Below are 10,796 nucleotides of genomic sequence, written 5' to 3' on the forward strand. Positions count from 1 at the left end.
TCACTTAATTTTCACATTTCAATTATATAAATTAGTTTAAAGAACATTTTGTTTTTCAGGTATGGTGCAAACAACAAACCGACATACTGCCGCGAATTTGAAGGAGGAAATTTTAAAATGTCTTGAAGAATATAATATTCGTATAAACCAAATTTATTCATATACCACCGACAATGCAGCCAGTGTATTAAAGCTGTCGAGATTATTGCAAGGAGTGCATCACGATATTATAGACAATGAGATGGTCGACATTGACGTTGCCGAGTGCAATCTGGTTGAATCGAATGTCGCGTCGGTTTTTTCCGTTGTGCGTTGCGTAGCACATGCAATTCAATTAGCGGCTGATGATGTAATAAAAACACTCGAAAACGACATTGAAGAATGTAGAATAATAGCTAAGAAAGTTCGAACCTTAGTGACATCGGAAAACGATGAAATCAGGTTACCATGCTTAGATGTCATAACAAGATGGAATTCAACTTACAATATGATATGCGAAATTCTTTCGCTTAAAGAATTCATTGAAAACTTGGACAATTATAACAGCTTTGACATAAATTGGATATTCATCCAAAATTTTGTAATGGCATTTGCGCCATTGGCAAAATGCACTTTAAAACTTCAAAAGGAACAATATATATTGGGAGACTTTCTTCGCGATTGGCTAGCATGCGAGTTGGAATTGGAAGAATTAGCTTCTCTAAACCAATACGCATTAGCTCTCCTAAATGCGATGAGGAACATAAAAGATATACTTTTGAAGCATGATGCCTTTGCAGCCGCAATATATCTTGATCCGCGCTATAATATCAATGGTACACCTTTTCTTACTGAAGATTGTAAGAAACGCGCAATGGTATGAAAGACTAAATACCGCACAATTTCAACAAAACGTGTACATAGCAAAATTTACTTGTTCTATAAAATAATAATTTTTTTACACATTCAAACATAGCCACATATATAGTTACCTAAATTTAGAAAGGTTTTAACTATATTTTTTGAATTCGATTTCTTTGCATATCTTTCGCAAATTTTTGTGGAAAATGCTGAAAAAATTACTATTGTAATAAAAAATTTAGTTTTTATTAATAAAAAAATGGTTTAGAAAAAACTAGGAACTAAGGAACTTAAATTTTTTAAGTTTAAGGAAGTAGAGCCTCTCTATATTATGGCAATAAAATACATACACTGGCGGCAGAAATAATAGACTCGTCGTACTTTTAAGAATTTTGGCTATGTTTCTTTAGTTTATTTTATGTTTAATATTTTTTTTATAAAAACCTAGGTAGTTATACAACAAACATCATATAAATCCTTAAGATAAATCTTTAAGATTTTTTTTGACGGTGTTACGGATTTTTTCTTATATATATTTCCTAGCCACTTGAAACTTGAACTTTATAATACTACAATTGAATGAGATATAAGACTGCATACCAAAAATGTTTCTAAAAATTCTGAGTGAAAAGTTTGAAAATTCGTCGAATTTTTATAATTTTGGTTCAAAGTTTTAAAAGCGGATTTATATGATGTTTGTTGTAGGCTTTTATAAAAAATATTAAACATAAAACAAACTAAAGAAATATAGGCAAAATTCATAAAAGTACGACGAGTCTAATATTTCTGCCGCCAGTGTATGTACATGCATTTTGAAATTTTGTTAGTTTAGTTGAAATTGTGCGATATATATATATATATATATATATATATATATATATATATATATTACACACTTACATGGTTTATGCTTTAGATTTTCAATAATTTCTTTTTAAAGGATCATTTGCTTAAAGTATATGAAATGGTGAAGCATTTGGAGAGTGATTCGTATGAGCAGGAATTTATTAAATGTTCCAATTCATCAAGTTCCAGTTCCCAAGACGACATTCCCACTTCGTCAGCGAGTGCTTACGATAAGCTGGATCTTCACGTCCAAAATTTAATGAACACACAAAAGTTATCATCTCAAGGCCTGGCAGCGAGCACTAAACTGAAACTAATGAGACGTTGTGAAGGAGAAAGATTGTCCTTTGGTACCAATATACTTGAGTACACCGCTGCGGAAGAGGTGAGAGAGAGTGCCGCGCGGCTGCTGCAGAAAAATACGCAGCATACAAAGCTACCCTTCAGCCAATGGCGACACGCGCGACAATTGAGCGTTACCGGGAGAAAAGGAGGGAAGAGAGACGCCTTTTCAAGAGAAAGAAAAGAGATGCAGAAAGGCGTGAGTGCAAAGAGCTTGAGATGATGGCAGACAGGAACGCGGCTCGAAAATTCTATCAGAAAATAAGGCAGCAATCAAATGGTTTTAAGACCGGGGCTAGCTCCTGCAAAGATGAAGATGGAAACCTGGTAACAGATGTCCATAGTACACTTGAGATATGGAGGGAACACTTTTCATTGCTTTTAAATGGCGAAACAGATGGCGCGTTTGATGAAGGAGAACCCGAACCAATGTATAGGGACGAAGCTCACGTCCCTCAACTGGACCAAGACGAGGTGAGAACAGCAATAAAGCGGCTTAAGAACAACAAAGCCCCCGGAGCCGACGGTATACCGGCTGAGCTGTTCAAAGCCGGTGGCGAAGAGTTGGTGGGGCGTATGTACCAGCTTTTAAGCAGAATTTGGTCTGATGAATACATGCCCGAAGAATGGAATCTCAGTGTACTTTGCCCAATCCACAAGAAGGGAGATCCCGCCGTTTGCGCCAATTATCGCGGAATAAGCCTTCTTAATATTGCATACAAGGTCCTGTCGACGATACTGTGTGAAAGACTGAAGCCGTTCACGAACCAGCTGATTGGACCTAATCAGTGTGGCTTCAGACCTGGTAAGTCCACCATTGACCAGATTTGCACAGCACGTCAAATCCTGGAGAAGACACTAGATAAGCAAATCGACACACACCATCTTTTTGTTGACTTTAAAGCTGCTTTTGATAGCACGAAGAGCAGCTGCCTGTACGACGCCAGGTCCAAATTTGGGATCCCCGCAAAACTAATACGGCTATGTAGAGTGACGTTGAGCACAACCTTCTGCTCCGTCCAAATTGGGAAGGACCTCTCCGCGCCGTTTGAGACCAAACGAGGTTTTAGACAAGGCGAATCACTCTCGTGCGACCTTTTCAATCTGATGCTGGAAAGCGTAATAAGAGCTGCCAATCTGAATCGCAACGGCACCATATATAGCAAAAGAACGATGCTGCTGGCGTATGCAGATGATATCGATATCGTAGGTCTGAAACAAAGGGACGTAACCGCAGCATTTTCCAGTTTAGAAAAAGAAGCTAAAGAGGTTGGTCTAGCGGTGAACGAGGGAAAGACAAAGTACCTCCTGGCAACACATAAACAGTCCACGCGCTACGGGACACACGTCACTGTTGGCAGATATAACTTTGAAGTAGTGAATGACTTTGTCTACCTATGATCCAGCATAAACACCACCAACAACGTCAGCCTGGAGATCAAGCGAAGAATAACTCTTGCCAACAGGTGCTACTTTGGGCTCGGTAGGCAATTGAAAAGCAGAGCCCTCTCTCGACGAACGAAACTCACGCTCTACAAATCTCTCATCATGCCCGTCCTTTTATATGGCGCAGAATCTTGGACGATGTCGAACAAAGATGAGAAGGCTTTGGGGGCTTTCGAGAGAACTATTCTACGCAAAATCTACGGCCCTGTTTTCGTGGATGGCGGATATCGGAGAAGATGGAATGAGGAACTGTATGAGCTTTTTAACGACAAGGACATAGTTAAGCGCATAAAAATACAGCGATTGCGTTGGCTTGGACATGTTGTACGCATGGATGACGACTCTCCGGTGAAAAGATCCTTCGACTCCGCACCCATGGGTGGACAACGAAAGCAGGGGCGCCCACGAACGCATTGGAAGGACCAAGTGCAGAAGGACCTGTCTGCGCTCGGGATAACCAACTGGCGCAAATTCGCGCAGGAGAGAAGCAACTGGAAAAGCTTTTTGGTCTCGGCCCAAACCGACAAACGGTTGTAGTGCCAAATAAGAAGAAGAAGTACTTGAGTATTGGCGAAAATCGTGTGACAGAGAAAAGGAATTGACGCTAATTGTAGAAACTATATTAGCCCTGCCTGCCACTCAGGTTTCTGTGGAGCGTTCATTTAGCGCATTATCTACAGTATTAACAAATTTAAAGTCAAAGCTTTCAAAAAAATCTCTTTCTAATTTAGTCATAGTAAAGTTAAATTATGAGCTCCTAAATTTTTCAAATCTTAATCTTGATGATAATACAATAGCAAATCATTTTGCTTTCACCCATGTATGAATATTCATTTATATATATTTATGTACATATGTATACGAACACATAAGACCAACATAATATAAACGCGAATTTTGACAAGTTTCTACTATTTTGCTTTTGTTTCTTTAATGTTTATTAATTTTCATGGAATAGTCAGTATGGCGCACACCGAAGCAACACTAGAACATTTAGTGGGCGTCGGTTTCCCCGGGTGAGACAATACAGCTAATACGGTCAGTCTTGTGAGAGAAACCTCTAAGGTTCCTTCTTTAGTTATCCAGATAAATCCTAAAACAACCTTTGGAGGCGAGTTCCTTATTATATATTTAAAATGAACTTATCGTTGGCTAAAGCCAATCCTCGCATTCAAGGTAGAGTCTATATATTGACTTTATGCTCTCAACAATTCCCCAGTGTAGTAATTGCTGCCTTGTGAGCAGAACCACGCAAAGTTGTCTTGGGCTCCTCTGTGACCTGGTACCTTTTTGTTACCGTTTTCGTATCAATGTAGATCTCTATGATAAAAAAATGCATCCATATCCGCAGTTGGGCAAGATTTCGCCGATACAGTGACGGAATGGCATGCCGTTTTTTCAAAAAATGTATCAAAATTGGAGTCGAATTTAACCTTTATGGAACCTTATTCCTAAATATTTGACCTCATCAGAGGATTTAAGCGCTGTGCCTCCAAGAAGGAACATGTAATTGTAAGGCACGAGAAAAGCTTCTTTCGGTTTACTGCTGAGGCCCTCTTTGTTCAACCAGTTTGAGAGCACACGAAGTGCTGCACTCGCAATGTCCGTGATATTAGTGCTGAATTTTCCCGTACTAAAATTTCCTAGTCATCTGCGTACCTAGATGCATTATAAACACACATGATAAAGAGCTATGGATGCAAAAAAAACATCGATGCATCGGAAACATCGATGTTTGCTATTCGATGTATCGAATAAAACCGATGTTTTGGACCTTCCGATATACATCGATATATCGATGTATTTTTTTTTCGATGCATCGACTTTTGTGTGTACATACTAAAATTATTTTGTGTGCTTCCAAACTCTAGCAACTATTGTAAATGTGGGATTTCACTATTTATGCACTATTTATTAGAATATACTATCCAAAATATTATTGCACTAATATATTGCTACTTTTTTAGTAGAAACGTTTAGTTTGATAAGATATTTACACTCTAAAACCATTTGGAAATTTGGACAGATTTTAAACAGCAATTTCCAAAATTGCTTAACATAGCTTACCAACATAGTGAAGTAATATAAAGTATGCCAGCCAGTTTTATGTAAGCTTATTTCAGAGCAAAATTTTAGTTTCGTAATTTTCGGTTTTTCAATTCTGGCATTAACCCTTGGTTTTGTTGCATACCTCTGCCCGATTTCGGCTTAGATCCTTATCCTGAAGGACTGAAAACCTCAGTACTGCAAAATTATGTGTGCTTTTGCACAAGCGGCAAGAATTTATTGGCATGCTGTTTTATTTTTTACTCAAATCAACAAACTTCATAATTCCTCACTCAAAAGGGTTAACATGAAAGTCAATTGAAGGGAAAAATGATGATAATAAATTTCCAAAGAAGTATACCGAAATAGAATGTCATTACTAGCTGGCACACTATATTAGTGGGATTCAAATGTCGCATTTGCCGCAAAATTTGCCACCTTGCGACGCAGCTGATTACTTTTGTATGGGAACTTTCTTGCGAAAAAATTTCGACATAGCCATAGTATTTCAGCTGGCAATAATTGCAAAGTCAAAGTCGCGAAACACATGTTTTTTTATTGTCTTCAAATACTTGAAGAAAAAGTATATCAGTTAAGGCTGCTTCGAAATATAATTGTAAAAACTTTTCTTTTTCTCTAACGCGCGGCATTTTAAAAAAATTTTACATTTGCAATCCGGAGTTGCGATAGGTCATTCATACCACTTTGTTCACAACATTGCCATTTCGCCAAAAATTCCACTTTGCGACGTTTTATGAATCGCACTAATATTTCATTATGCTTATAAACATTTAACAATTGTCGCCAATTCCGTACCTTCCAACAATTTTTCCCGAAGGCTTCTCAAAAGAACAGAAAAAACTCTTTAAATCAATTAATAAATTTCACTGTGAGTTATACATTTATCGAAGTTACGATTGTTTCATTTTCTTGTTGTATATTTTTAATTGAAATAAACTGTTGAAATTTTCATTCGATACATCGATATCCATCGATGCTATATTTCGATGTATCGAATCGAAAAAAAACATCGATGTATTTTTTTGACTGCATCCCTATAAAGCGCCCGTCTACCATGGAAACCAAAGGAAAGGAGAATAATACCTCTGTTCTCCGTGAGAGTTCTGCTCAAAAACGATGTGGTTTTCGCGCTCGCGTCGATGAAGCCAACAGTGAAATTGTACGTGCATTATTGAACCAATAATCTAGAAATAAAACCATCGGAAGCATTTTCGAAAGCCTCCTCGAGAAGTATGTACCTTCCTCCCATGGTGAAATGAACTGAAGTTGGCGCATTCCCGAAACCGCTACTTTGGTTTTGCCGACTTTGACATTTATGGCGATACGTAAACAAACTTTTTATTTAGAAACAAGTGCAAACGTATTGCCAGCGTATTGTGTACTTTCAAGTGAAAAATCGAAGTAATTCGTGTGTACTGAAGTAAAAAATGTCTTATTTGTAATAAAAACTTTATAAAAATATCGTGTCGTGTGTTGAATTTCAGTAGCCGTAGGGATAAACCCCCAAATGCAGTTTTTTTCTTGTTTCCCCGCGACGACGCCTTGGCCTGAAAGTGGGTAGAGTTCTGTCGGCAGGAGAAGCCATAAAATTTAGACACCAGCGTAATATGCATGAAGCACTTTACGGACCATTTTTAAACACGACATGTTAAGTCGAAAACGTTGAAATACCACAAATTACAAATTAAAATCGGAGGTAAGCAAGCATCGACCACTTTCTGCAGGAAAACATGCGCTGCGACAAGATATTATCACTTTTTCGGCACCTGCAATACAAACACAAAAATTCTAAATAGTTAATTAATAAGACCTATTCTTTTGAACACATTTCAAGAGTGGTTGTATATTTTTTGTTAACGTAGTGCTTAATTTGCTATATTCAAAGATGGCTTGAGAAAGTGGTGAATCGAGAAGAAAACACGTTTTCTCACTGCAAATTCACAACTGTCAACTCATTGTTCTTCGCCATATTCTTTGTTTACCTGTTGCCACAAATGTCATTCTGCGGGAATGCGCAATCTTGTATTCTATCGTTCTTGCCTTCCTCCAAGTATACGTGATATCACACCCTAAATCAAAAACCGTCACAACTAAAAAAATCCCAAATGTTCAGTAGAGGCAAACAAATGTTGATAGTGCGCAACCGACGCACAGTAGGCCGCCTCATACAAGTTAGCCGGAAAAAAATATTTTATTGCTTCAGATGGATCGATTAGATGACACAAGAGGTCCTTTGAGGAGGGTTTGTAGCAAAACTGGTATATTGAAGGTATCTATATATACATAAATACGCCACAACAAAATTTTGAACACCCATTTTGGAGGGCAGAAATGTTAACCCCATTATACAGGGGGCGTGGCATCTGACATACAGACTAAAATGTGAAAACTGATGTATCTCTAAAACCAATCACGCTGGTGAACTGAAACTTGGTACGGATGCATACATTGTAAATACTCTACTTCCGGCGAAAAATGACAGGTATCGGAAAAGGGAGCGTGGCACTTCCAATACAAACTGAAATTCTAATATCGCTTATCTCTGGAACCGCTTATGCTAACGTTCTGCAATTTAACACAGCTACATATGTTATCAATTCCGTACTTATGGCGAAAAGTGGTGGATAATGGAACATGGGACTGAAATTCTTAATCGCTTATCTCTGGAACCGCTTTTGCTAACATCCTGAATTTTGAAACAGCTACATATGCTAACAATACCGTACTTATGGAGGTTTTGAAAAAGGGGGCGTGGCATCTCCCATACAAACCGAATTTTAAATATCGCTTATCTATGGAACCGCTTTTGCTAACGTACTTATGGCGAAAAGTGGTTTGTATTGGAAAGGAGGATGTGGCACCTTCCATACAAAATGCAATTTCCATATCGCTTATCTCTGGATCTACTTATGATAAAGTTATGGATACACCTACATCTACAAATAAGAAAATGGCAAGAATCATTCAATTGGGAAGAATTTTCTCCCAGATTTCAAAATCGCATTGAGTGATTGTTATTTTGTGGAAAAGTTTTCAGAAAGATTTTTCTTCCGATAAGGGGCTCAGGGATTGAGATCTATCCTAAAGAATCCTATTTATGGTCACATTTGCTTCATCTTTTGAATACTTGGTACCCAAACGTATGACCACCTTCGAGGTACTTTCTTAACTTCTACCGATTCTTATGAAGAGAAAGAGGGTTTTACGTTGGAAATATAGTTTTTAGCCTTCAGAGCCCTGAGACCAATATAATCGAAAAAACGTATTTACAGGTTAAATTTATGTTAAAGATTTACACTGCAAAGAAAACACTATTTCAAGTTTGAATGTAAAATTGTTTAATATATTCAATTATTTTTTAATGAATATATAACTAATAACTTACATATTTGTTTTTTATAGATATTTTTTGAGTTATGTCTGCGAAATGTCACTGCTTCATCAGTCGCAACTCTTGGGTAATTATGACAATTTTTTCGTACAGACTCAGCTTGATATAATATGGAATTTGACACTGTTGCATGGTCGTGCAAAGTCTGGCTTAAGCAGTATCTAAAAGTAGGAATAATGGAGAGTCTCACAAAAAAATTTAAGGAAAGTACATGACAGAACAGTGTTTAGATTGTCAAAAAAGGTTCGACTTTGTTCATATTTTTTGACGAAAAAACGCCTCATTTTGACACATTACTCAAGCTACGTCCCTGACCACATATTAATTGTTTTTATTTCATAAAAAAGAGCATCGTTTTGTATGCCAAATACATTCTTTTCAGTGTTTTGGCACACCACTGTGATAGACAACACACCACTTTTTAAAAATGTCTATTTGATTTGTGTAATTTGTAGAAAACAAAGTTTCAAAACATCAAATTTGACCTACAAAAAACTACTTAAGTGGGCTTTAAAACACCAAAGGATAATTTTTTCTATGTAATTGGACATTTCTTAACAAGTTGGAATTATTAAATCATCAAAATTCTATTTTGATTTTTTTCCGGCTAATGGCGTCATATGGCCCATTGTGCGACGCACAGTGTTTCGACTATACGGAGGCAGGTGAAAAAAGCCATAGTGACAGTTGATACAAAAATCTGCGAACGGTACATCTCCAAAAAAAAAAAGATACTAGGAGTGGCGGGAATCGACGATCACTTTAGTTGCGTTTGGTGTTGGCCCCATACGAGAAAGTGTCTCTTTTTCAACTGTAATCAATTCTGTGAGTGTCATGGATTATTCACTTGAAGGCATTTATCATTTTTTTGGTACTTTTTTAAATAAAAGTATCATGGACCGAAAATAAGTGTTATGGATTGAATAAAAAATCACTATGAAGGCAGAGTCCAAAACATATGGGTTATATAAAATTTATGGTTTCTCAAAGATCATCGCGGGTAAGGTATAAATCTTTGTTTAATAAGTTTTATTTTACGTTCACAAAATATTTTTTTTAATTGTATTACGAAATGGGGATTACATGAGATTCCTTGATTTTATCTCACTATACTCAAAGTATACTTGCATACTATAGCTAAATAAAACTTGAAGACGAATACTTTTATGTTGTATTAGGGGACATCTTATACAGAGAGACTTTGCTGCCTTCGAATCGAAATACTTCTTTAGCAAAAGTTTAATGATTCTTGGCGAGCTTTAGTTTAGTTACATTAGGGTGGTAGAAAGTTAGATATGGTGGATAAGCACTAGAACGTGGTACTTGGGGTCAATGACCTTCGATCTAAACAATGTGAAGAAAGTCCAGGCATCAACTCTCCTATTTTAGTAAGCCGCCGTTACAACTTAAAAATATTCAATTTATCTACCTCACTTTACCCTATTATGTGAGAAGAAAGCAACGCACTCCAAGAATTTGTTCATTAAACAAATAAAGCTTCAGTCCTGAAGTTTTATCTTCTGATTGAAAAAAAAACTCAAAAAATAACTCTTAAGCTGGGATCCCACGATTGCCGCAATACACCAATTATTGCCTCATTTTATGCCCCAATCATGTGATTTCACAATACATTGACTCATGCGGCAATAGAGGCCGATATTGTGCTTACTGTGCCCAATCAAATAGGCCCGTGTGCGGCAATCGTGTGATAGCTCGATTGGCAATCATGGGGCAATGAAAATTTCAAAATTGCGGCAATATTTATTGTATTCTTGTGCGGCAATTGAAGTGAACAATACACATCAATATTTAGGCTGTTTATTAATAATTTACTTTTTTGCTTCCTTATGTGTCCAAAAATCAC

At 37.0% G+C, this 10,796-nt stretch overlaps 2 protein-coding genes across 2 annotated transcripts in view; one reads left to right on the forward strand and one right to left on the reverse strand.

Annotated features, from left to right (window-relative positions):
- Positions 1-10,796, reverse strand: part of LOC118740495 — a 139,165-nt gene that overhangs the window by 71,562 nt on the left and 56,807 nt on the right. The gene's annotated exons all lie outside the window — the stretch shown is intronic.
- LOC118741815 lies at positions 62-9,003 on the forward strand. The gene is made up of 3 exons (XM_036473789.1): positions 62-856; positions 1,781-2,071; positions 8,944-9,003. Exons 1-3 carry the CDS (start codon positions 62-64, stop codon positions 9,001-9,003), a joined length of 1,146 nt encoding a protein of 381 aa, XP_036329682.1.

Source organism: Rhagoletis pomonella, unplaced genomic scaffold (assembly GCF_013731165.1).
Source record: "Rhagoletis pomonella isolate Grant_MI unplaced genomic scaffold, Rhpom_1.0 Rhpom_scaffold_00006, whole genome shotgun sequence".
In the NCBI taxonomy this organism is placed as follows: Eukaryota; Metazoa; Arthropoda; class Insecta; order Diptera; family Tephritidae; genus Rhagoletis; species Rhagoletis pomonella.

What these genes read in the sequence shown, in the direction of transcription:
- LOC118741815 (XM_036473789.1), top strand. Translation starts at nt 62, where the DNA reads ATGGTGCAAACAACAAACCGACATACTGCCGCGAATTTGAAGGAGGAA. An exon ending in ATTGTAAGAAACGCGCAATG is followed by an intron (nt 857 to 1,780) that starts GTATGAAAGACT and finishes TTCTTTTTAAAG; the next exon opens with GATCATTTGCTTAAAGTATA. An exon ending in AGTACACCGCTGCGGAAGAG is followed by an intron (nt 2,072 to 8,943) that starts GTGAGAGAGAGT and finishes TGTTTTTTATAG; the next exon opens with ATATTTTTTGAGTTATGTCT.